Source organism: Festucalex cinctus, chromosome 18 (assembly GCF_051991245.1).
Source record: "Festucalex cinctus isolate MCC-2025b chromosome 18, RoL_Fcin_1.0, whole genome shotgun sequence".
In the NCBI taxonomy this organism is placed as follows: domain Eukaryota; kingdom Metazoa; phylum Chordata; class Actinopteri; order Syngnathiformes; family Syngnathidae; genus Festucalex; species Festucalex cinctus.
The window spans coordinates 14,103,132-14,129,328 of record NC_135428.1 but is presented as its reverse complement, the minus strand read 5'-3'; the positions used below and the strand labels follow the sequence as shown (position 1 = coordinate 14,129,328).

Genomic DNA, 26,197 nt, shown 5'->3' with positions numbered 1-26,197 from the left:
GATGGAGACCCCCCCATCACCCAACCCACTCAAATGAAGACAATAAAGACACCTTTCATCTGATGAACGATTTCAACCTTCGACGTAGCAAACCCGTCGGCCCCTTTACACCGCACGTGACGCTTTTCGTTTCCACGCTACACAAGTAAATATTGCAATTCATCTTTATATCCATCACTTTATGCTTCCATTGTCTTTTTTTATTTTTTTTTATGGCCGTCATTTATTGCACAGGAGGCTTCATGCGCTCGACTTTAAATACATTGTCACGCCTGTCCAACTAGTAGCGACACAGATAAATCCCCATAAACACCCGACAATATTACACGACTATAAAGCTGATTGATTCTTGATTCACATCGCAGTGCTCACATTTGACCAGCAGATGGTAATAAAACGCACACTTGGGCCTCAGGGGGCTCCCGTGCTTGATTTTTGTTGGATGGAGCTTGGAACGTGACATCATATTGATCACGAGATGGGATTAAAGATTTAATGGAATAATACAGAAGGAAATTTTATTGTCACTATCACAGGAAAAAAAAATAATCAGTGTAGTAAGTAAATATGTAAATGTTTTACTTAATCAATAGGAATTGAATACTGTTTTTCATTGCTTCTCCATTTTGGACTTGGTGAAGATATTTTATTTAATCTCTCTGTCTATTAACCTATCTGGCCAATTAATAAAAATATTCAACAGTCGTTGGTCCCTCTACAAAAATGGCTAGTTTGTTGTATATGACCAATGCAGAAAACGTCTTAGTTATTGGTAACTGTTAAAGTAGGGATTAAATATGTCTGACCAATTGATGAAAATGTTCTATTCAGTCATTGGCCACTCTAAAGTATAGTTGTTAATTGTTGCAAGAAACACATTTCCACATTTGCCTTCTATGTGTGGAGATGAAATGATTTTTTTCTTCTTCCTGGTCTACAAATGACTAACGGGTATTTTATTGCAATTGACTTTCACACTTTCATCATTTAACCTCCAGAAAAATCTCATTTTGCATTCCGCCGCGTTTCTTTTGACTGTTTGTAGTGCACAAAGCAGCAGCTCCATTTGCGCTTAGTGCGTTTCGAGGGCCACGTTGTCACCCGGACAATGAAGGCAAAAACAAAAAAAAAGCTGCATTTTGAAAACATCCTGCAGAAAGAGGATCCAATCCAGAGGCAGGAAGTCCGGCTTGTTATGTCACTGATTTAACGGCATCATAAATTCGCACTTCCCTAAATATTTATTCCCTCGGGGGGCTTTGACGGCAGTTATATTCCCGGCGCTTTCACATTAACGTCAGCCTGAGATTTAAGGTCGCCCTTAAGATGAACCCACATTCAACCCTTTCTGTTTATATGAATACCAACGAAGAAGAGAAAATGATTCATGACTCTTTTTCTCCCCCCCAAGACTTTCTGGTGACTTTTAGGATCCATATCTTGGAGCATTATGTGTTTTTAATATTGGGGTGTAAACTGGGTCAAGTGGCACATCACCACATAAAAACACCACTGCCATCTAGTGTTGTGGTGGTTAAATGACATTAAGTTACTCAACCAGAGCAGTAAGTTTGTGTTAATCAGTGGAACTGACGGGCTGATTTTTTTTTTTTTTTTATCCAACACGACATGTTTACAAACGCTCTAATTTTTGTAAGCCCCATGGAGAGTTACAAAAAACTATCCTCAAAACCGGTTAATTACCAACCAAATAATACGAAATTTGGGGGACATGTCTCTCATGACAGGACACTTGAAAAACTCTCAAGCAAGACATGTCAACAGGGAGGATGACAAAGTCTGCCCGAAATGGAGCAGGAAGTCAGCCATTTTGGTTTACAAACCTCCATTTCTGGTAAATTCCAGCACATGTACTTTGACAAACTACAATTTGGAAATTCACCTAAACTGGAAGCAAGTATACTAGACAGATGGGCGACTACCAAGGTTCGATGACGATCAACAATGTTACTTCTAACGTTTCCTGTTCAAAATCCATCCACTAAACCCTCTTCAAGCCTTGAAGCACCATCATGATGTAAACTCTTAGGAGGTATGTCCACAATCATAAAAAGCACCTAGAAAATTCGACCAAAAAGTTACTTCACATCTACTGTCAATCCATCCTAACAGCATTTCTTTTTGACAGTCTCATCACATCTTTAAGCTCCATTACAACTTTTATTGGCCTCATCAAGACAATAATCCAATTTGCTTTGCTGCTGTGTTACTTTTGTTTTAATGGTGTCCTCTGCTTGAACCTTCCACATCCTCTGAGCGTGAATTGGTACCAAGCACCAGACAAATTATAACAAGCAAAAGAGAATCATTAAGTGTTGTAATAAAGATGGCTTTGCATAATAAGCAGGGGTTTAAAACTGGCTATATTTTACTTCTATCTAGTACTTGGTTTTTAGTTTTTTGTTTGTTTGTTAGTTTGTTTTTTTAAATATATCAAGTGCTTGGTTTTTAGTTGTTTTTTTAATTGTCAAAATGAAGTCAAGTGAATGTAACAAAGCAATCACTTGAAAATGCTTAAAACTTTTTTTTCTTTTTTCTTTTTTTACGTTGAGCGTCCCTATTTTATTTAGTAGACTCTGGCGCCCCCTGTGTGGTTAATGATGGACTCACAACATGGTGATGTCAACAGACAGAAAGCATGCGTCTAACGCAATGTATATCTTTATTAAATGATATTAATAAATGCACGCAATTGTTTAAGAACAATCGAGGGGGTCGAATAGTAAATGGACTTTAATCAGAGTGATCGGCGTAGCTGAGTTAATCTCACTTAACATATATTGTTTAATAGTTTCTCTATAAATTTTCATGACGCGTTCAGGCACCATAAGCGATTAACCTTGCATGTTTATGCATCTAACGGGTCGAAAACTGGCTCGAAATTGGTCAAATGTGGAGTTGAATGTCACTCGCGCTTCCCACAACGAAACCTTTACGAGCCGTGTGGAAAACACCGGAGTAATGCACGGGGAGGTGCCGAGCTGAGACCGACGGTCCTCATAGCCAATCACATTGCGGCATTTCCTCGCTAAGTCCGCCTTCATCTAAAAACTGACCAATCGTGGCGAGGGATGGAAACTTCCGTTACTGACACTCAAGCGCGTCCATTGTAAAAACGCGATTGTTGCGATTTAAAGATCATATTTATTTTAAACCACGAAAAAAGTCGTTGCTACCGTCGAGTTTTATCTTTCGCCAGCCCGCAGTCGGTCGCGATTGCTGTCATACGCGAAACGTGGACTCTCTTCGGAATATCCAGTCCCAACCTTGCGCCTCTGCTAACTAGCCGGAGCTAGCACACGATCGGCCGGCCACGGTTGGCTTGGAATGGCGACAGACTGGAACATGTTTTCCACATGCTTCGGAAAAATTCGGCTTTGAAACGCCACATTTTTTGGAAACACCATCCTAAACCCGACTAGCTCATCGGACGAGCACATTCGAAAGGGATTTAGCGGTGTCTGTTGAATTGTTTTGATCGCGAACCTCCCCACAAGGAGTGGTTCCCTGCAGGATGAATGGCTTCAGTACCGAGGAGGACAGCCACGACGGGCCGCCCGCGCCGCCCCTCTACGGCCAGAGCTGCTGCCTGATCGAGGACGGCGAGCGTTGCGGCCGCTCCGCCGGCAACGCCTCCTTCAGCAAGCGGATCCAGAAGAGCATTTCGCAGAAGAAGCTCAAGCTGGACATCGACAAGAGCGTGAGTGACATTGAACAAGAGAGAGTGGGGGGCAAGAAACAACACGGGTGCGTTCTGTGGCTTCTCCACGAGACGACAACTGGATGTTAGCCGGTTGATTCACAGCGTATGCTAAGCTACTTCGGAAATTCTTAGGATACTTAGCTTTATGGTTGGAGTTATGTTTGTGTACTTTTTTTTTTAATTTAAGCGAGCTTAGTTGGTCTTTGTTTGTATCGAAAAGTTGTTTTTTTTTGTGTGCTTTGTCGCTGTCTGGCGTCGTAACGAGCCTGTGTAGACAGCTGTGCTAACGTTAGCCGCTTTAGCTTTTCCAAGTCTACTTTGTCCAACTATCTGGCGAGGATATTTTGTGGGAATATACCACTGAAACTGTAATTGAGCGATCACCAACCACTGGGATACTTTGGAAAGGGCCGCGGTGGGCTGTACAGTTGAAAGAATAAAAAAAAAAAAAACTTACTGTAGTTCCGGTTTAATAATTAGTCCGATAAAAATATATATTTTATTTTGAAAAATGACCGGATTATCTCTGTTACAACGGTCTGACGGACTCTTGACTAATATCTATATGGTAATTATCTCGGTCACGTGTGGCTGATACTACATACTACACGCAACAAAATTAGTTTTTTTTTTTTTTTTTTTTTTTTTTTAAAGCTCTTCTCACTAATTTATGTTCCATCTAGTTTTATTGTTCATTGTCTATATGACCAACTTTACTACTCGTAGAATGTTGTAGTCTTTTTAGAGCCTGAATACACAAACAAAACATAGAAGTCTGTTTACACAAGTTTGTTTTTCACTTTAAATGACTACAAACTGAGTCATTTTTGGTTTGTTTTTAAAATGGCAGCAGTGTTTTGCCATCCAAATATGGATAGATTTCAGGAGCCTTTGCACAAAATCTGTTTTTGTAACACACAACAATGTTGTGACAAGACTGTTTGAAACTCATAAACACAAACTTGTAGACAAGTTGTTTTTAAGTTAGTCTCAGAAACGTGTAATGAAATATTCCGTTCAATGCTTTCAAGACCTGCCAACTTTTCAAAAACATGTCCTCCATCACGAGCCTTGTTGACAAAATGGCGCGCATGCACACCATGAAGGTCACGAGAGGACCGGTTGAAAGGAACATTCCAGTGGGCACCAGCGACCTCATGGAAAGTTCACATGCATCTGTCATGTGGATTTCCTTCTTGGTGAGCTTGTTAGTTAAATCCTCAACAAGACACGTGTAGATGTTTTTTTTGTTTTTTGTTTTTTTTTTAAAGCGCTGATACACTCCAGATACCCACTGGGATTAATGTGCGGATTAGTCAGCAGAGAAAGTTTCTGTTACACAGCTGCTCGGCAATGTTTCACCACTGTAAACTTGACCTCTTTTTTTTTCTTTTTTTTTTTGTAGGTACGCCACTTGTACATTTGTGACTTCCACAAGAACTTCATCCAGAGCGTGCGCAACAAGAGGAAGAGGAAGACGAGCGACGACGGCGGCGAGTCCCCGGATCATGACGTGGAGGTGCCAGAGGTAAAATCTTCACCTTGCGAGGCTCGTTACTTGAGTCAAATCAATTCACGCCGTACTGTGAGGGTGTGAATACTTTGGACGTCTTCCCAGGTGGACCTGTTCCAGCTGCAGGTGAACACGTTGCGGCGCTACAAGCGACACTACAAGCTGCAGACCAGGCCCGGCCTCAACAAGGCCCAGCTGGCCGAGGTGAGCGCAGAAAATTCACCAGCGCAAATTTCGCCGGCATGCTACTGGGCAAGCGCAAATATGTGTGACAAAGAGTGTATTTTTCCGTGTCGTCATTGACTTTGCCGTACGCGGTGTCGATGCTCCCGCTCGGCCGTAATTGCTCACCGAGCGATTGTTGGACTAATTTGCCGCATTGGCAGGTGCAAACGTCCTGTATAGCAGCCAAGCGGCAGGAGATGAATGGCAGCGGCCAACAAGTTGAACGTTTCCCCAGACTCGGCAGGGTCTGGGGATGTGGTTTTAACGAGCCACGCACGTCATTAATAACGCGCCGGCCGACAACAGCCCACAGCTGTGCCAGTGTCCCCCATAGCGCTTAGCCACACTGAGCTTTGTTTACGTTTTGTTTTTTAAAGCGAAGCTTTGTCCGCTAAGCTTGGGGCGGTTCCTCTTACGTTCGCAAGCAAATGTCAGAAATGTTTCTCAAGCAGCATCTTTAACTCATTCACTGGCAGCCATTTTCACAGAAGCAACCCCTTTTCACTCCTGGCTGTTTTACTGGAATTTCTATTGCTATAAAAAAAAAAAAAAAAAAAAAACATGAAACCTACCAAAAGAAAGATTATAGTCTTTTCTTTCATCAGGAAAAAAAAAGTATATTCTATCTGTTTCTGTTTTGCAGCAATTAGTATTGGATTAAAGCAAAGTTTCATCATTATTCACATGTTTAAAACAGTGTGGAAAAGAGCTTTTTGCCACATGGCCCTGGTTGATCTCTTATATTCTGCTGCCACCTGCTGGCCGTTTTTGTAATCATTACCATTGCTTCAAGCATTCTCTTCAGTACAGAGGCTGCATCAAAGCCTTCTGTACGCTCTAGCATAAAAAAATGTATAAATCCGTCTTTGGTAGCGTGGTAATATTTGAAAGAACGTATTTATACGGTTTTGGGAGCAAATGATTTTTTTTAAAAAAAATTTGTCCACTGGCCTACAACCGATAAAGATTAGTCACTGATGAGCAGCAATTGGACCCCTTTCACACTGCTGCTGTAGACAAAGTGGACCGGGGAGTTTTCCGGACAAGTGGCAGTAAAACAGGCCAAAATCCAGGGCCCGGTTGTTCAAAACTCTAACTTTAACCAGCTGTTAACTTTCTGTTAAAGTGAACACACCTAAGGACCGCCTCTAGCTTTTTAACCGTGTGGTTAACTCTGTGTTTGTGGCTAATGCTGCCTTCATGATGCCCACTGAGTGCAAGAAAAAGAGAGTCTATCGAGGGCTTGACTTTGACATTAGTGATTATTCTGATGACAAGTTAAGAACACGTTACCTCTTAGCAGTAATAAAATTCCAAGTCTCATGCTGAGTCAAAAGAAAGAATAAAAATGTGTTGTTTTTTTTAAACAAGTTCTAAAAATGGACAGAGAGAAAACAAAAATAAATTTTGATGAATTAAAAATAAATAAATAATGTCACAAAACTCCTAAATCACTTCAACCTTTTGGTTGTGTAACATTTTCTTTGTCAGCAGAAAACTTCCGGCTTCTTTTTTTTTTTCCGGCGAGTGCCAGGGGTCATTTGGATAGTATCCATTGCTTTCGCGGACCCGGAAGTAAAAAGAGGAATTGTGGGATATATTGGTGCTCACCGGTGACGTAAACCACACGGTTAACTTTGACGGTGCCGTTAACAAACGGCGTGACTAACTATGTTTTGAACAATGCATATTTAGCGGCCGGTTAGTTAACGGCGGGTTAAGAATTTAACCGGCGGTTAGGGGTTAAACAGTAGTTAAAATAACCGAGAATTGAACAACCGGGCCCAGATTAGTTGCATACTCTGTGTAGTTTAATCAAATGTGAAAAATTAGAAAATGTGAGTTTTATCACCTGAGGAAAAATTTTGAATTTTTGTGACTTTTCCCTGTTGGAACACCTAAACAAAAGCCGGCATTTTTCCGTCTTTCTGCTGTGCCGACGTACCGTACTAAATTTGAGTTGGGGAGGTCATTAGAGGGTCAACGTCAACCCATCAAGTTTTTGGCATTTGAAGGGTGTGACGTTTCCCTGCCACCACGACTGGAAGTGATTAATTAGGTAACTGAACGTGAGTAATCAATTATTTTCCAGGCTGTCTGTGTGAAAGGGGCAATATTTTTGTCGACAAGGGAGCGTGCTTGTGACTGTCGAATGCTTGTCGTGTGCGTCCGCAGACGGTGAGCCGTCACTTCAGGAACATTCCGGTGAACGAGAAGGAAACGCTGACCTACTTTATTTACATGGTGAAGAGCAGCAAGAGCCGCTTGGACCAGAAGGGCGACGGTGGCAGCAAACCGCTCGACTAAAAACAAAACATGTAAGCAACAAACGTGACGAGACATCACGGAACAACCAAAAACTGGATCTTCCCACAACCGCTTCGTTGAGGATTTATTTTTTATTTTTTCCAAACACAGTCGCAACCGTCCATGAACGATCGAGTTGTTCCCTGTCCCAAACGTTTGCGACTTGTCGACTGTTACTGCGTCTGACGGGACGAATGAGGGAAAACCTGATGGGAAAAGACTCACTCTCCCGCCAACAGAAATGAAATTTGACCTTGTCAGGAAAGCCAACATCATGTACTTAAAAAACAAAAAAGACTGGTTTGGACCTTCAGGACCTGGACTGGACTGCTGACATTTTGCATGTGGTCTTTTTTTTTTTTTTTTTTTTTTTTTTTTTCCCCCCACCAAGATGCAGGCAGAAATTTAAAGTGCTAATTGTCAGCACTGACACGCTAAAAGCTCTTGGCCCGGTGTTTAACCCTCTTCTCATTTTGCAGGTCAAATTGACCCGTTTTAAAATAAAAGTATTAAGTGCGCTGGCTTAATGTGTGTGAACAACTACAGTATGATTGGAAAATTTGAGCAATACAACTAATTATTAGCTATAAGCCATCCTTATTGGGATTTTTTTTTTTATTCATTTCTGACAGTTTTTTGTGGTAACGGGTCAAATTGACCCTTGAACCTTCAAAACAAACAGGAAGGTTACATAAAAGCCTGTATAGAATTTCTTAGTGTTAATTGTTGTTACTAACAGGCTAAAAAGTCTTGGCCCAGTCTTTAACTGTATGTTGCGGGTCGATTTGATCCATTTTAAAATGTCAGGATTTTGTTTTGCTTTTATCTAGTAAGTGTAGTGGATCCATTCCATGATTTGTTTTTATTTTCCCATTGCTGACCGATTTTGTCTAATGGGTCGAATTAACCCAGCAACATCTTGTTCCTGAGAAATGTTGATAGCAGAGGGTTTTAAAAGCACTGTACAGAAAGGGTTCATCCATTTGTGAGCACTAACTTGCTAAACTTGTCTTTGCCCAATGTGTAACCTATATGTTGCGGGTCAAATTGACCCATTTTAAAATGTCTGGGTTGTTTTGTTTTTGATTTTTTTTTTAAATCTAGTAAGTGGAATGTATTCAATACATATTGTGCCACTCCCCCACCCCTGCTGACACATCTTGGCTAACGGCTCAAATTGACGCAGGAACATAGCAGGAAGGTTTTAAAAGCCTTGTACAGAAAGGGTTAACCCTCCTGTTATGGGTCAAATTGACCCATTGTACATGTCTTTGTTTTGTTTTGTTTTATTTTTAACTTGTACGTTTATTGGGTTAAGTACATGTTTTGGGGAAATTGTTTCCCTGTTTCTGATACATTTTGGATAATGGGTCAGATTGACCCGGGATCACTTTTAATGTTTTTTTTTTGTTTGTTTGTTTTGTTTTGTTTTTTAATTAAAAACGGAACAAATTGTTGACAATGAAACGTGAAAAGCTCCAGCCAGTGTTTGAATACTTTCTGCCCTCTAAATCCCAATGACCATTTCTGTCAGCAGAGGGCGCTACTAGCCTATGAGATGTATTTTTCCTTTATTTTGTGTATGCATTCAATTCCAACAATGGATGGATGGGTGAAATTGACCCAGGGAACAGGATTGCTCGTCCTGAGAAACCAACGTTAACAGGAGGTTAAATACACCCGTTTGTCAGCAGAGGGCGCCACGAATGTCATCAAATGAAATTGGTAGCTAGCTGAAGCTAGCTCTTTCTTTCTTTGTTTTTTTTTTCTGCAACGGCAAAACTTCAGCGGCCAGTCCTTTGTTACGCTAAATCCAACACTTGGGTGTTTTTCATCGCATTGATCCTTGTACACGCTTGATGGCTTTTATTTGGGATTGGGTTTTTTTTTTTTTCGTTTTTTTTTTCTTGCCCACGTTTTCAGTTTTGCTGGTAGCTTTTGTTCGCATCGCGTAGAAGGTCAGGGGTTAACCAGCTGGTCCTCGAGAGCCACTAATCCTTGCTTTTGCGATATCTACCTCCCTCCACCAACACACGTGATTCGATTAACAGGTTCGTTATTGGGCTTCTAGAGAGCTTGCTGAATTTGAGTCAGCTGTGCTGGAGGAGGGAGACCTACAGGCCAGTTACTCTCAAGGACCACATCAGTCTTTATTCACACGTAGGCGACAACGGCCGCATTAACCTATTATCTTCGTATTAGGAATGACACTTGTATTTAAATATGGCTGATTATTGCTCCTCCTAATGAAATGAAATAAATGTACAGGTCTATGTGTGAGTGAGTACGTTTACTTGATGTACCTTTTTATTGTTCAGAAATGAACTTGTGAACTCCAGCAGTTCCTAAAGCACGCCACTAGGTGACAGTATTGATCGGCAAACAATTCTTGTCACGTCATTTGTCGGATTCTCAGGAGACGGTAAGTTGTTTTACTTCAATTCAGTTTTACAGCAAACACACTTCACTAGCAGTAACCACTGGATGGCAGCCATCAGTATTGTTCTGCAAACACGGTGGTGAATGTTTACAGATTTAAAAAAATATACATCAACAATAAGCACCATTAAGAGCACTTTAAAAAAAAAAAAAAAAAACGAAGCCAACCGAAAAATTAACTTAAATCCAACAATCGGCAAGGTTATTTTCTAAAGTAATGTCATAATGTAACGATTTGTTGAGCCAAAAATGGATGGATGGGTCAAATGAAATACGTCACAAAATGGCGGGGCGTCATAAAATTTCAATTTATTATATAGCTTCACGTCTAATGTACATTTCCATCCACATTTTGCACAAATAAACACTTGAAATCGTTGCTTTTCTTGTCGTTTGCGAGTGTGTCAAGCTGCGTTGAAAGTGAACAACATTCGAGTGTGTCGATTCAAGCGGACAGTGAGCACGTTGAGGTAGATTCTTATTACATAAAAACAATACCAAAAAAAAAAAAAAGTCAACATATTTACGTCTTTTGCCTGAGTATGGCGTCACACTTCGTGGAAATTACCACAAATGTCACGTATCTTCCTTTAGATTTTTTGTTTACCAATATGAAATGACTTCCATTCGCTCTCACAATGACCAACAGTAGACCAAAAAATAAAATGTGCCAATGCAAACACCAAACACAAAAGTAAATTAAAAGATAATCAACTATATCCTCAAATAAAATTGAAAAAGAAAAAGACAGTACACGTGTTGCAATTTCAAAACTTGCCATCAAATGAAAGAATAATTTAAATGTCTTTCTTTCTTTCTTTTCCCCCCAAAACATAATTTAAAAGTTTTTTTCGTGTGATGTTTGCACAACAAGACGGAGGGATAAATACAATATTCCACATTTCTTCAACAAACGGCAGGAGATAATATGAGCATGTCCTTCTCCTTTATTAGACGGATGATGCGTTCACGTACAGCCTTACAAGTGGTTTGGGGGGGGTGCTCGTCGAGGGGATTCTTTTGGGGAGGGGGTGTCATTGGTTGAGCTCCAGAGCCCAAACCTGCTGCGGCCATCCGGTCCGACCCTTCACCTTCTTCTCGGTACCGAACGAGTCCTGCTGTGGCGGACCTTCATGCTGTACCAACCACACAAAAAAAAAAAAAGAAAAAAAAAAAGAAATTGAAAAATGTATTCTGCGTATATGGTTTTGTTTCCACATTGGAAATATGCAATAAGACTTCAAATGTTACTTAAAAAAAAAATCATACAGTATAGCTTTAGAAATACTCATTTTGACTATATGCTATTTTCACACGTGACTTTTAATATGAACTAAAATATCGAACTTTAAGTATTCTATGTGTCGTTTTAAAATAAACATGCCGTAGAAATGGAAAGATTTATACGCACTGATTACATCGCGTTATCTACATTCGTTCTTGACCAAAACCTTTTGAAATATTACCATTTCAAATATTTAGAATTTCCAGAACGTCAACAAAATACATTAGAAGAATCGCTGTATTTTGCACGTGCATTATTAACGATACGATTACAAAGGTAAAACTCATTTAAAGCTAACATCAATTAAAAAACTGCAGAATATGCATTAAATGTAATTATTTTCCCCAGAATGGAGCATGTGAACCAGTTTGTCCAAGTCTATTTTTTTTTTTTTTTTTTTAAATGAAAGTATCATTTCCAAATCTGCTGAGTTTAAAGAAAGCCCTCTCTCAAAAAGCTGAAAATAATCGTAATTAAATAAAATAAAGTTTCTCACAACTGTTTTCCTCACTGCAGGCGCATGTAGACGTCCAGCTGGCAAATTTCTCATTTTCAGATCCCGGATTTAAAAAAAAAATTTTTTTCCTTTGGAATATCCAATGTTGAACTACATTTTTTATTTTTTTTTAAAGACCAGACTCCCAAGAATAAAGCATCGCCAATATAAACCAACACTCACAATATAAAGAAAAGCTGACATCAATTTGATTAAAGTCCAAATTTAGGTTCTCTTTTTTCCACATACCAGATTTTTAATTACCAGACTGCATTAGATATTTGTTGACAACTTACGTTTAAAGGCTGCTAATGACAGAATATCAAAATGGATTTACTTGCCATAAACTTGATTTAAACCTTACACTTTGATCTCACGTTTATCTTTTCATATTACAATTAGTTCCTTTAAAATTCACGGTTTTCAAATAAATGTTTTAGACTCCCATTTAAAAATGAGCCAATTTAACGTAAATCACAATAAAATAAAGTCTAAATATTCGCTAATTTTTTTCCGAATGGGCCATGTAACATTGACATTTTCTTTATCAGACTATATTGTCGAGTATAATTTTTAAATACCTGACTCCCATTTATAATCAGCTAATTTAAACGCAAACTTCTATTCAAAACATCTCCGTTTATAGAATATCAATTGCTACAAGTTACATTTTATATTTGTAACGACCATTTCTTTTTCTTTTTTGGGGTTTAAAGATACTAAATAAAAACAATAATAAAATAAAAGTCCTGTAGTCGAAGTTAGCAGATTTAAAGCCAACCTACCTTAAAAACTTTCTAATTTCTAATATACATTCTGTGGCGCGCATGCAAAAGGTCCGAACTTAACACTTCACTTTTGGTATGTGAAGTGATTTTTTTTTTTTTTTTTAGTTCCCTTTAAAAACTCGTCAATTTAATGCAAACCTCTGTAAAAAAAATAATAATAATACGGACTCTGGAATGCAATATACGTGCTGCTGTTTCCATTAGAATGTAAACTTCCAAACTTGTTTTCCTTTTTAGATCCCAAATTAAAAACGTGTTTTGACTCCTGTTCAAAATTGTCGGATGAAAAGCAAAGTGAAAGCAGCTAATTTACCGAAATTGTAATGTTACGTGCTTGCAATTATCGTCCACATGCACTCACCATCTCCCTTTTCCTTTTCAGATCCCGATTGTCGAATGTCTTAATTTCGGCCTTGAAGCCTTCCGTCTCTCCGGCGTCCTTGGCCAGCACGTCCATCAGGTAGGCGATGTAACTCGTGGCCAGTCGCAGCGTCTTGATTTTGGACAGTTTGGTGTCGGCGGGCACGTTGGGGATGCACTCGCGCAGCTCGGCGAACGCCGTGTTGATGCTCTCCGTCCGCCGGCGCTCCTTCTTGGGCCCCGACGCCCGCCGTTTGGCCATGCCGCCCTGCAGGCCCTCCAGGCGGGCGTGCTCGTGCTGCTGCGAGGCGGCGGCGGCGGCCGGCGTCAGCTCCGCGCCGGCCGCGTAGGGCGCCTGGATCTGGAAGTCCGGAGGCACCTCGCCGTGGTTGAGCACCCAACTCTGGAAGTAGGGCGGCGCGTCCTGGTGGCAGCGCTGCACGAACGGGAAGGCTTCGTGCATGAGGTGGTGGTGGTGGTGGTGGTGATGGTGCTGATAGCCGCCGATCAGGTTCATCCTGGCCCGGCTGCCGCTGCTGCTCCTCTCGGTTGGCGTCTCGCTTCTTCTCGCCCTCTTCCGCCAGTCATTCACCGCTCGGGGATTTTCCCAACATGGCGCATTTTAAATCAAATTTAAAAAATACTCAAAACAACAGATATAATTCCACAAAAGTTCCACTTTTGACATTGGTGAGGCTCCACCGGTTGACGGAAGAAATTTGACCCGGGCGAAGGTGCGAGGCCTGCCAGGTGTTTATAAGGAGAGCGCGTGTCGGAGGCGGCCAATGGGGTGGAGAGTTGAGGAGGGAGTGGGAGGAGTTAGTTTGTCCTTCCGTGCCGCTTCGGTGAAGACGTCATCGTCGTCTGGTTTTGATGATGAAAATGTATTTCGGACCTTCGATGATTGATTTGCCCACAACACTTTTTTTTTTTTTCCACCAAAGGTCAGCAACCTTTTTGAAAGTTAAAGAGCTACTTCTCGGGAACTTGGCTACCAGTTTGATAAACACGTCGGAAATCTTACATTTGATCACATATACCCAATATTATTTTATTATTACAAATCAATTATATCCACTTATATGTGAACAAGCTAATTTAGTGTTTGTCACAATATCTAAATTTTTATAAATCTATGCACTGTTTACATTTTCAAAATTACAACTAATATTGAGAAAATCACAATGTCCAATCACTGGTAAGCTATTTTTAGAACAGGGCTGCACCTGGCACCACGTCGGTGACCCAATGAGCAATACACAAAAAAATAAAATAAAATACCCTCACCAAGTACCAGCTTCATGACCAAAACCAAGGACGTCATCTTAAGATGCTATAATATTGTACGCGTTGAACATTAAAACTTCACTTAAATATGTATTATAAAATAAATGTATTACAAATAACCGTCAATAAAAAAAGTGACAACAAACAGTTGTTAAATGATTACATGCAGCAACTGTACATAACAATTGTACTGTAAAAAAGGAAACGCTAAATAACTTTTCGGATGTTTAATTCAGTGATTCTTTTGTGTACCACTAGAGGGAGCCAATTTACCACGAGTGGTAAAACTACACTTTGAGAATTGTTCAACTGCACCCAAAATGTACATTCATCAAATGTTTGTGATTGTCCTCGATTTTGTTTCCTGTTACACATTTTTATTTCATAACCTTAAATGTTTAGTATTTATTACATTACTTTGCATTGTTTTTACTAATTTTGATCACACTATCACGAGCGATAAGTGATCTATTTATTATTTTTAGACACCATTTCTAGGCTAAATGCTGAATTTATATAATGTTTTTCCCATTATCATCTTAACGAGTTAATATGGATTCAGGTGATTTGGGAGGTTGAGTTTGCGCATGCGCATTGTCTGCTGCTGCTTATCGTCTTTTCTGTCCGTCGCGGAGAAAAGCAAAAAGCAACACGATCGCATTACATGGCGTGACCTTGACGATTTTCAAACCATTTAGGGCCGCGTCTTATCTAAATACAATCATAAATCACACGGGTGGAGGTGGGGTGTTCTTTTCTCTGTCTTTTTTTGTTTTCGTGCATATTCCATAAAAGCTGCACGCTCGCGCTTCCTTACTGTGTTTACACAGCGCCACTTTTAAATAATCATCTGTCACCACTTGATGGCCAGCTTCTCAGCAACTCTTCTTCTTCTTTTTTTTCTTCTTCAGCTATCATCATCATCACCTGCAGCCAGATGAGGCATTTCAAGAACAATTTAACAACTTCATGTTGCTCAGGAAAGTAGTAAAACATGCCTTTCAAATCGGTGCATACAAATATGTTATTTATTTATTATTATTATTATTATTATTTATTTGTCTGGCAACCAGTTCAGGGTGTACCCCCGCCTACTGCCTGAAGCCAGCTGGGGTAGGCTCCAGCACCCCCCACGACCCTTGTGAAGAATAAGCGGTTAAGAAAATGAAAGCATGGATGGATTATTAATTTTACAATAGAATATTTATTGGGTCCATATTTAATTTGTCACTTATTCGTGTTATTCTATTTTTAAATAACAAATTATTAATACATTTAAAACATTTAATATATATATATATATATATATATATATATATATATATATATATATATATATATATATATAAATGCAATCATAATTATATGTAAATCTTTCAAAAAAATCAATGGAGCCTACATATAAAATAATGCATGAGATGTATTATGAATTAATAAAATAAAGTAACATACAAAAACAAATTATAGCTAATAACTAATATTAATCAAATGTATAAAAAAAACAGTAAGGTAACATATGACTATGATAATCCAAATGGTTCAAGAATAGCTTCGTTTTTGGGTTTTTTTAGGCTTTTTCAGCAAAATTGCTTTAATGAAAAGGGTTTACAAATAATAAAAAAAACATGCATTACAAAAAATATATTAATAAAAGTAAAATAAGGTCAAAAGTTTAAAGTTAAAAAAAAAAGTTTAAAATACCATAACATTTTCATTCCACTTAACAATTGTGTCCCACTTGGTGTTGATGCTTCATAAAAACAAATAAAATAAAATAACAACAGTTTTATATCTTTGTTTAAAGCCTGAAATGTGGCAAAAGGTCAAAAAGTTCAAGGGGGGATAATACTTATGCAAGTAACTGTAGTATATAAGACACCCACATTTGTATGATTTATTTCATTTGATGAAAGTGTGATTTCAAAACATTTCATGCTGGTGATATCACAAAAACATTTCAGCATCATATTTTTTTCGGCTCAGAAAAAAAAGGCGAATATTTGGTTAATGGTGTGAGTAAAGTGTGTGCGCATGCATGTGTGTGCTGCTGTGAGCTGAACACTTTGATCTCCTCCAGTGTTGCTTTCACTTTAACGCACCGTTAACGTAACAACTCACTCCAGTACCACCACCTCAATAAATACGCTCAAGATGGTTTTCTTTCTTTTCTTTTTTTAATTTCCCGATTAGTGTAAGTTCACAAAAGGAACAAAAAAAAACCGAAGCCTTTCTTCAATCCAAGGCCGCAAAGCTCCACAGGTTATTTTTGTCATTGGTTTTTCTTTTTTATGTCAATAATTTGTCCATAATCGCTTGCTAATGAAGTTAGCGCAACCTTTCTAGTGCCGCGTCTGCTTGCTATTTTGGCTAAATTTGATGATGTTGTGCTTTTTATGACTGGTAAAATGTCTGCAAAATCAGTCACTCGTAAGTGTTAGTGCTCATGCTAGCGTACTTGCTAGCCTTGCGTTCGCTGTGTGAAAACATCTGCATTTAGCACAGTTTAGTCTTTGAAAAATTAGGATCAATTTTGTATGAAAATAAATGCATTTTTTGAACGTCCTCACTGTGACATACAAACATGTATTTGCAGGCCACCGAGCCCTGCTGGGAAAAGTGAAAAGCAAGTAATTGAAAAAGGGTTACAATTGCCAATAGATACCACGAGATGGCGTCAAAGCACTCCTTTTCTTTAAACGAAGCGCCACAGCGTACCTCAACGTAGTTCCAGAAAAATCAAGATACCACAAGATGGCATCAAAGCACTTCTTTTATCTAAATGAAGCTCACTAATACTGCCCAACAAAAATGTTGCAAGTTTGAGATATTGTATCTGGAACAGAAATAAAATTTATTTCTATTCCTAATCTATTTTTCTGATTCTTTTTTTTTTTAACATATCCAAAAATGAGGAGAAATGCTCTTGAAAAAAATATTACATACAGAAATACATATATATAGATTTTTTTTTACATAAAAAATAACAAAGAGCACATTTGTCACTGCATGCCTTTTGTTTGACATGCAAAGATAAACATGCATTTCAAAATTTTCAGATTTGGAATCTGAAACAGATTAAAAATATTTTACTTGTTTTTTTTCTCCAAATCACACAATTTTGAGATGAATTTTTATTTAAATGTAATTACATAAAAAATATTTTGCTCAGAAAAACAAATTTGTCACGTAAATGTTTATTTTGACACTACGCGTATTTAAACATCTTGCGAATTTTATGATTTTTTATCTAAAACAGAAAATTTAAAAAAATATATTTTTCTGACTGCATTTTTCTTAATTGGAATATTTTGACAACTAAGATTTTGCCTTGGAAGCCAATTTTTTATTTTATTTTTTTCATATTTTTGGCAATGGGTCGGGCTCGCTGTTTCTCCGCCGCTGTCAGTCTGAAGAAATCCATGCGGCCTCCAGAAAGCAAACCTGACACTGTTGATTAAGACGTCCACTACGCAGACATGAAATCCAAACCTCCACCGCCAAAAGCATCTCGCCATTTTCCCCGAACGGCTTCTCGCAATCTTTTATTCTCCATCCCATTACGTCACGACATTTCCCGGAAGAAAAAAAAAAAACGCTTCTCTTGATCTTCTTTTGGATTTGATATCAGACAGCTGAGGTTCTGAAAGAGGTGAGTGGAGCACCACCCTCCGCCACCCCCCCCCTTTTTTTTTTTTCGCTGCATCGCCATTCGCCACGGGAAAACGACCTAAATAAGCCGCTAGCAGCCATCTTGGCCGTGTTATAAATTCTCTGCATAATTGTTTGTGTCGTCGCGTCGACTTTTCAAAAGACGCCGCTTCGGTGTGCTTACACTCAACTTTACATCTCCAAACAAACAAACAAAAAAATCGCCCCTTGATTCAAAGTGTGCTACAGTACGGCACGCTAGGCTAATTCAATCCAACGGCTTTAAATTAGACATGGCGGCGGCTAGCTCACCGTTCTGGGGATAAAACGACGGTCACGTCATGGCGGCGGTCTCCCTCAGAGGTTAGAACGTTGCCATCATATTAGTTAAGGCGGGCGAGTGGGTTTGGTGGAGACGAGCGGTGGCGCCGTTTTGACAGTCTCGGCGGGCGAGTCACCCACCCTGCAGGGGGAAAAAAAACGGGCTATGCTAGCTTCAAACGTTTGCAGACTCACAAATGTTTGTAGTGGGCTGTTTTCTACTTCGTGTGTAATAATGTGATTCTAAAAAAATGTATGAGTATGAATGATACTAGTCACGTTAAATCAAAATGTTGTAGAATGCTTCACTGCTTAACGCGACCAAAAATTGACAGTTTTGTTAGTTAGCAGGCAACTTCCTGCCGGTTTGTAGACAATCGTGTTAAAAATCTGTGGGCAGGTTGCATTTTGTTTTTGGGGTGAACTGCTCCATTTTGTGTCATTGGCAAAAACCTGAAATGTAAAACTTTGAATAACTCCAAAGTATGTAGATTCTATTTGGAAATTAGTCTTGTTTTTTTGTTGTTGTTTTTTTGTGTGTAGTGAAGAAAGACGCAGTCACATGCTTTTTATTGGACATAGAACATGTTTGTTTAGCTTTTTCTTTAATCACAAAGAAAATGTATTTTCATTGTTTGCAAATTTAAAAAAAAAAAAAAAGTACAAAAAAATGCAGGTTATACATGCTTTTTTTTGCCATTACCATGTCTTGAATTTCAGTCGTTGGCTTGCTAGCATATCAGGACAGTCAGTTTTGAAATTAAGAGAAAAAAAAAAGGAAAAGTCAAGTTGCCTCAAATCCATCTTTTTTGCTTGCACTGAAAAGAAAGAAACATCACCTTTTTTTTTAAATTCAGCATTTTTACCATTATTGTGATAGAAATTTCAAAATGACAAAAAATCCAAAATATATTTATTCATTTATTTTTTTGTATTTTGAACAGAAAAGAAAGCACAGAATTTGTCGACCCAAGCCTCTTATTGACCATGGACATGATTGACGGCTTCTCAAGGCGTCCTCAAGAGAAACTTGGCGCTTTGTGAACTGCTGCTCATCTGGCAGCTTTAGCGGGCCGTTTACTTTTACTGCAGCCACTCCACTCCACTCCTGGCTAGCTCGCACCCTCCCTCCCCAGCCAACCCAACTGATGCTGCATGTCTAACACTGGCGCGAATCATCTCTTCTTACGCGTGCGTATATTTGTACATATCTATATTTCATCCCGCAGGCCGTTGATAAGGACTTTTCTCTGATCCTGCAGGACCCGACCGCTGTAATTCTGCCCGTCCGCAGCCAATAAAGATAAGAGGCGGACGTCTGGAATGCCGCAGGAAGGTGACACTGAAGAAATGGAGAAAAGACGCATCGTGACACCTGGCCTGTAAGTAAGGTTTTTTTTTTTAAGCTTTATTTGTGGTCATTAGCTGGAATGTCAAACTTGACGTTACTGCTATTTTTCTCACTGTTCGATTTTAACTCCAAAATGACTTGCAAATGAATTACTCGAGTAATTCAATTTCTGTATTATTTGTTTTTTTTCCCCATTTTACTTGTTCAATTTTCTTCTTTAGGTGGCAAATTAGTGCAGGGTGACTCAACAGCGCCTCTGCAGGTTGCAGTCAAGTAGTGCGCTGCATTTGGCCTCAAAAAATGGTTCCAATATAAAATAAAAAGGAAGTAGATAATTGCCAGTTTGTAACAATGTATTGAATATTTTCATCTAAAAAGCAAAACAAAAAAAGTTTGATTCCATAAACAACAAAATACAATTTCTTTGTTTTGTTTTGATTTATAAAAACTCAAAAATTGGATGTATATAAAAGTTACATACCATTGCGGAAAAAAGAAAATCATATGGAATATTTAATTTATATTGTGTACTGTAAACATTCGCCTAAATTTAAAACTGCCAAAATTTTGCTTGCCTCCATAAAAGTTCATGAATTAAAAAAAAAAAGTACACAATCAATCTAAAAATTACCCAAATGTTTTTCCATTAAAAAAAAATCTAATTTCTTTGTTCACTTGAAATTTAAGAACTAAGTTTTGACATATAGCGAAGCCATTTCAAATACTATGATAAAAAATGGAAATCATTTAAGGTTAAACAAAAGTTTGACTTGAAAAAAAATCAATAAACTCTCAAAAATCCGAGACTTGCAAGTAGTTTTGCACTTCATTGTAACATCCACGTGTTCAATATTTACATTTGAATACCTTACTCATGCACATCTTTAATTCGATACAGTCCGCTATTGTTTATATTTTCTACTACTAAGAAGTATTATTATTATTATTATTATTATTATTATTGTGACTACACAACTGAATGATTTTTAGAAAATCATCTTGAAGAACAGAAAAAAGAACACATGGAATTTTTGATGCGTTGCTTGTGGGTCCTCGCGTAGAACATCTTGCGTGCCCGCGGTACGGCGGGCGGACCACCGGGCGGGCCAGGGCTCTAATGATTTCACAGCAGCGGCTTTAACAGGGGGTGGCTGCTCTGTGTCAGACGAGCCCGCGAGGATTGCAGCCAGGCTGACAGTCAAAACAGCAACGTTAAGGCTTGACCCCGAGCAAGCCTCCAGGTGGAGACGCGTCAGGGACCCCGCCACATCCCTAAAAGCATTTTTGCCTTTCTGCACGTGTGCTCACAAATGTTGCTATTAGGGCACGGCGGGGGAAAGGCCCTCTTGAAATTGCTTTGTCGCCTTTTTGAGGGCTTTCCCATATTCAAAACTCAATTTTTTTTGTCTTTTTGGCCATTTTTACGTCGGCCTGACCCTAATCTTAACCCTAACCATAACCCACAGCATCTTTTGTGTAAATTCAGCCCCCAGACACAGTTTCACTGAGCACCATGAAATTTGGTAGACTTGTCAATCATTAGTAGACCCACAAAAAAGTCTCTCAAGAAGCGGATTTTCCATAAATGTACAGGAAGGTGGGACATTTTGGCCATTTCAAGGTCAGTACTGTATTGGAATTTAGATTATTATTATTTTTTTTTTAATTTATTTTAAAATCAGCCACCAAAGCCAGTTACAATTACCAAAATGGAATTTGGCGTCTTGCTTGAGCAGACCCACAAAAAATTCTCAAGAAGTCATACCTGGAAAAGACACAAGAATCCTGCAATTGTTGGGCCTTTTTTGGGTGACTTCCAGGTTGGCAGCACCATGGAATCTTGACTTGTCTATCATTAGTAGAATCCCAAAAATGTCCCAGGAACTCTTGCACAAAACGATACAAGAAGCCTCCCAAAAAAAAAGAAAAGTCACACGAAGCCTGCAATTTTTGGGCCTTTTTGGTCATTTCCAAATTGGCAGTGCCATGAAATCTTCTTTGAAATGTCAGTCCCCTAAGCCAGTTTCACTGAGCCACATGAAATTTGGTGGTTTTGTCTCCAAATTTGTCTCCAAAGAACCCATGCACAAAAAGATACAGGACGCCTACCATTTGTGGGTCACCCTGGCCACTTCCAGGTCAGTAATGCCCCAGAATTTTTAGGGGGAACAAAATCAACCCCCTAAAGTGGGTTTGACTTTGTACAACAAGTACTTTTAGTTGAAGTGTGTATCTTCGGGTAAGACCCACAAAAAGTCTCAAAAAGCCATGGCTAAAGCACATTAATTTTTGTGTTGAAGCGGACCTATTCGGGTCATTATGGCCGTTTTCAAGTCAGAAGGATGGTCAAAAAGCTCTGTTCAAGGTTTAAAAAAACATTTTTTGGATGAAATCCAGAAATGTAAATGTAAAAAAACAAAAAACAAAATGAAGCTAAGAATTCCTTGACGTTCTTCATGCACAGAAGAACTCCTCCAAAGGTTCCATCGGGGTTTTGAGGTTCAGGTTACGTTCAGGATGCATTTCACTTGAAATGGTTTCAGGTGCAGGGATTTACTTTTATAGTTGTCTTGGGTTATCTTATGTTACGCTTTGCTTTTGTCTCCACTCAAACCTAAGTAACAAAGTGAAAGTATTCTTGGAATTTAGCATGATGTAATTTAATGTACTAGCTGCCAGACTTGCCATAAAGATTTGCTATTGTCGGGGGAAAAAATGTGATATTACTTTTTGGGCATGCAATAAGCTCTAAACTGTGGATAAAATGGGATCTTTAGTGTACTTTGCCTCATTATTCTTCCGTTCACCGCAACAGCAAAATAAACCAAAGAGGTCGTTGGCCGTGTACAAGTCGGATGCCGCCCTTCCTAAAGACTATTTATCCAATCAGGAAGAAATGCAGCAACACTCTGGAGGTCATTGTGCTTTGGCCCAACATAATGGCCCCTAATGGTGGCGGCGGCTAGTTAAAGTGGTCCCGCTTGTTCATTCATTCTCTCCACACGTCGCCAGCCAGCCTCATTAAAGCCACCAATGGGTCACAGATGTGCCATCAGGCCATTAGTTTTACCTGCAAGGTGATTTTTATTTTTTTTTGGTTGTGGAACATTAGTTTGAGGTCTTTTGTTTGGCCACACAAGCTAACAATTATTGCTTGGTTAGCTTACTCTTGATAATGATATGTTGCAAATAGGGTGGCCAGGCGTCCTGAATTCGACAGGACAGTCCTAATTTTCAGTTATGTGTTCTGCGCAACCCTAAGTAGGACGCTGGTTTATCCTTTTTAAAGAAAATGAGCTGAGGTTGAGTTTGTGACCCAACATTTCCTCGCCGTCTTATTTGACGGCAGCGAAAAGGCAGCACTAGCCAAAAAAAAAAAAAAAAATGCCAAAACGCCGGGCATCTTTTAATATGGAATGGACGAAAGAGCACAATTTCCTGGCCAAAAGCAGTCGAGACTCGTTTCACGGATTCTGCACGCTTTTCCGGTGTGATATGGACGTGAGCAGTCAGGGCAAAGCAGTCATAGAAGGTCACACGGGGACGGAAAAGCATAAAAGCAAGAGGCGAGCAGCAGGTGCGTCATTATTGAAGACTAAACCGTGCAAAACTTTATTGTTGATGAAAATAAACTACGAGTCTGATGTACAGTGTTCCCTTGTTTTCCGCTGGGGTTAGGTTCCGAAAGATACCTGCAATAAATGAAATCCGCGTAATAGTTAGTGTTATGTTTTACATTTATTTAGGCTCTAAAACCCTTCACCACACAGTTTATACATTTTTAGAATTGAGGCATTTACATTTTCTCACATTTCTCTCATTTAAACATTCTCAATGTTCAAACCTTCATAAATTAATAGGTCCATTACTGTAAAAAAAAAAAAAAAAAATGCATGCAAAATTGCACTACAAAAAAATCCGCGAAACAGCAAGACTGTGAAAACTGTTACAATGAGGGAACATTAATTTTTCAAAATATGTCTTTTTTTTTTTTTCTTTTTTTTTTTTTCTTTTTTGGACCTTATGGAAGTGGCCACCCTACTTGCAAATGTCAAGTTTTTGGTGCTACCTACTACCTAGTTTCAAAAATAATACCATGATCCAAAACGCAGCTCACTAGTCTTCATCTCAAGGCTCGAAATAAGCGTTTTGCGAGCCAAAAGTAGCATTTTGTGCCTCATCAAAACACATTGAATAGCAAAACTGAATATAACAAAATTTTTATGTTCTTCCAATACTGTAATTGAATCGCCGAGACAGTCCCAGAAAGCTTTGCTGGGTTGGTCAAGGCAACCTTAGTGCTATTTACACCGTACCAGCTACAGTAGCTAGCTTCGGTTGGCTACTTTTTTAAGCTAGCTTCACTTGGCTACTTTTTTCTCTTGAATCACTTGTAATGATATGTTGCAAATGTCTGTTTTTTGGTGCTACCTACTCGAATAAGCTGAAGGTTTGTTAGTTTAAAAAATACCATGGTTTAAAACGCAGCGCACTAGTCCTCATCTCAAGGCTCGAAATAAGCGTTTTGCGAGCCAAGACCTAGCATTTTGCACCTCATCAAAACACATTGAATACCAAAAGTGAAAATAGCAAACTTAAAGTTCTTCCGATAATTGAACCGCCCAAAAAGCTTCGCAGGGTTGGTCGAGGCGACCTCAGTGCTATTTACGCCGTACCAGCTACAGTGGCTAACAAGTAGCTGGCTTTAGTTAGCTACATTATTAAGTAACTAGCTTCGATTGGCTACTCGTCCAACTAAACACGCTGCAGACTCGCTCCTGAATCAGTAATCATTACCTGCATGGTGGTGAATCTGACGAGAGACTACAGGGAGAGACGAGGAAGTCATGCTAAATGCTAAGCTAACCTAAGATTGACACATAGCCGTTTATTGCTGTAATTAACTGCTTGGCTGCTGAAGTACACTTTTCACAGAAGTCTGCCTGGAACTGTGTTAAAATGAAGAACATCCAACATTGAACAGCAAAATAAAATGAAAAAATCCTGCCCTGTTAACGTCTCCTGACTGATTCCCCGCTTTGTGTCCCAGCTTGAGTTGGAACTCGGCCCTCCCTATCTATCAGCGTCTAAAAATAGCCTGGCAGCGACGGTGATAGCGTCCGATCGGCCCCCGCGGAATGCCGATTGGATGCTTATCACGGCCAGCGCCGCCTCTGATTGGATACTTATCGCGGCCATGGTTGGCGCAATGACCTTTGTGGTATCAGCCCAAAGATGCCGTCGCTGGCGTGTGAAGCAGCCGCCCAGCCCGCATGTTGTTTTCGCACCTTCTGCTGTTTTTAACTTTGGCTCACACATGAGCGGAAACATGCAGAAAGGAAGATTTAGCTTAGCGGTAGCAGTCGCTGTGCAGACTGTGCAGTACTATGAAAATCACAAATCTCACAATTGACTGAGTTTATTTGGTTTGTTTCAAGTCATAGCATCTTATCTTGCTCAACTACTTTGTTTATTCATTAAAAAAAAAAAAAAAGCCTTTGCCAAGTAGCAAAGCTGTCGCGCGTTTTCCGAGCAGATGTAATCGTAGAGCGTGGGAAGAAACGTAGCACTGATAAGCTTGTATATAAATTAGCATGGATTTCTAGGTTAAAATACTTGTAAAGATAAGAGCGACTCCTTTAAATTACACCTGAGATCGGACGCGGCGGAGTTTTGCCATTCCGCCGCCGTCCACATAAATCTGAGGCGAGTGCTTTGTGGCTGCGCAGGTCACTCATTCATGTGAGAAAGCAGAGATGAGAGGCTGGGGGTCAATCTGGGCTAAGCCCCGCTGGTGCCAGCGGACTCACTGGAAAAAAAAAAAATGAAAAAAACTCCACCCCCCATCTCCATAGCAATGACATCATCAAACGTCGTCCACGAGGATGACTTGGTGTCGGGGTATGTTGTCGTGTCTGGCTCGGAAACAAATGGACTGTTGTGGAGTGTTTGCGAAATGCAGCTAAAAGAAAGCAGGTGGAAGAACGCTACAGAAGCAGCAATGAATGTGGAAATTACACTTCAGGAGTAAACACTCCAATAAGTAGATGGAAATGGCAGCTTTACAGTACATAAGTATAAGCCGATATGAATCAGCATATGTTAACACTATATGCTGCACATACGAAAAATGCTAGCTTGTTTTTCTAACCCTCTCGCTCGGCAAATGTGGATTTTGAGCATATTGGGTTACTTTTCACCCAGATTATTGTGACTCAGCATTTTGGGTTGAAGATTAGGTTCGGCCGGGTTGAAGGGCAGACGCCAGTCGCCATTTTTGACGGGGTTTTTTATTTTTTATTTTTTATTTTATTTTAACAACATCATCCTGTTAACCTTTAATTCATCGTAAGTCCTATGCGTATAGTTTTTATAAATTTCACACAACATGCTGGGTCAAATCAACTCAATACATTGGGTATAAATAACCCAGCTCAGTCCCTTTTGGACACA

The 26,197-nt window shown here is 39.4% G+C and overlaps 2 protein-coding genes and 1 long non-coding RNA gene across 10 annotated transcripts in view; 2 read left to right on the top strand and 1 right to left on the bottom strand.

Annotated features, from left to right (window-relative positions):
* The first annotated feature begins 2,817 nt into the window (after positions 1–2,817).
* Positions 2,818–10,042, top strand: sap30l (sap30-like). Of its 2 annotated transcripts, XM_077505522.1 has the most exons (5): positions 2,818–3,721; positions 5,130–5,252; positions 5,343–5,441; positions 7,638–7,780; positions 7,881–10,042. In XM_077505522.1, exons 1-4 carry the CDS (start codon positions 3,536–3,538, stop codon positions 7,767–7,769), a joined length of 540 nt encoding a protein of 179 aa, XP_077361648.1. In that variant the 5' UTR covers positions 2,818–3,535; the 3' UTR covers positions 7,770–7,780; positions 7,881–10,042. The 2 variants fall into 2 exon arrangements, with proteins under 2 accessions (XP_077361648.1, XP_077361647.1); XM_077505521.1 differs by having other exon boundaries at positions 2,820–3,721; positions 7,638–10,042.
* A 450-nt stretch (positions 10,043–10,492) lies between these two features.
* LOC144006187 (heart- and neural crest derivatives-expressed protein 1-like) lies at positions 10,493–14,657 on the bottom strand. The gene is made up of 2 exons (XM_077504909.1): positions 13,139–14,657; positions 10,493–11,344 (listed from the first exon to the last, which is right to left on the bottom strand). Exons 1-2 carry the CDS (start codon positions 13,652–13,654, stop codon positions 11,243–11,245), a joined length of 618 nt encoding a protein of 205 aa, XP_077361035.1. The 5' UTR covers positions 13,655–14,657; the 3' UTR covers positions 10,493–11,242.
* A 3,249-nt stretch (positions 14,658–17,906) lies between these two features.
* LOC144006189 (uncharacterized) overlaps positions 17,907–26,197 on the top strand; it is a 45,439-nt gene continuing 37,148 nt past the window's right edge. For 5 of the 7 annotated variants that reach the window (XR_013279750.1, XR_013279754.1, XR_013279749.1 and 2 more), the window contains exons 1-3: positions 18,106–18,435; positions 19,338–19,584; positions 19,656–19,775. This is a non-coding gene — a long non-coding RNA (uncharacterized LOC144006189). Of the gene's footprint in view, positions 18,074–18,105; positions 18,436–19,337; positions 19,585–19,655; positions 19,776–26,197 lie in introns of those variants that run through there. The other 2 variants (XR_013279751.1, XR_013279752.1) reach the window with 2 other exon arrangements.

What these genes read in the sequence shown, in the direction of transcription:
- sap30l (XM_077505522.1), top strand. Translation starts at nt 3,536, where the DNA reads ATGAATGGCTTCAGTACCGAGGAGGACAGCCACGACGGGCCGCCCGCG. An exon ending in AGCTGGACATCGACAAGAGC is followed by an intron (nt 3,722 to 5,129) that starts GTGAGTGACATT and finishes TTTTTTTTGTAG; the next exon opens with GTACGCCACTTGTACATTTG. An exon ending in ACAAGGCCCAGCTGGCCGAG is followed by an intron (nt 5,442 to 7,637) that starts GTGAGCGCAGAA and finishes GTGCGTCCGCAG; the next exon opens with ACGGTGAGCCGTCACTTCAG.
- LOC144006187 (XM_077504909.1), bottom strand. Translation starts at nt 13,654, where the DNA reads ATGAACCTGATCGGCGGCTATCAGCACCATCACCACCACCACCACCAC. An exon ending in TGAAAAGGAAAAGGGAGATG is followed by an intron (nt 11,345 to 13,138) that starts GTGAGTGCATGT and finishes TGGTTGGTACAG; the next exon opens with CATGAAGGTCCGCCACAGCA.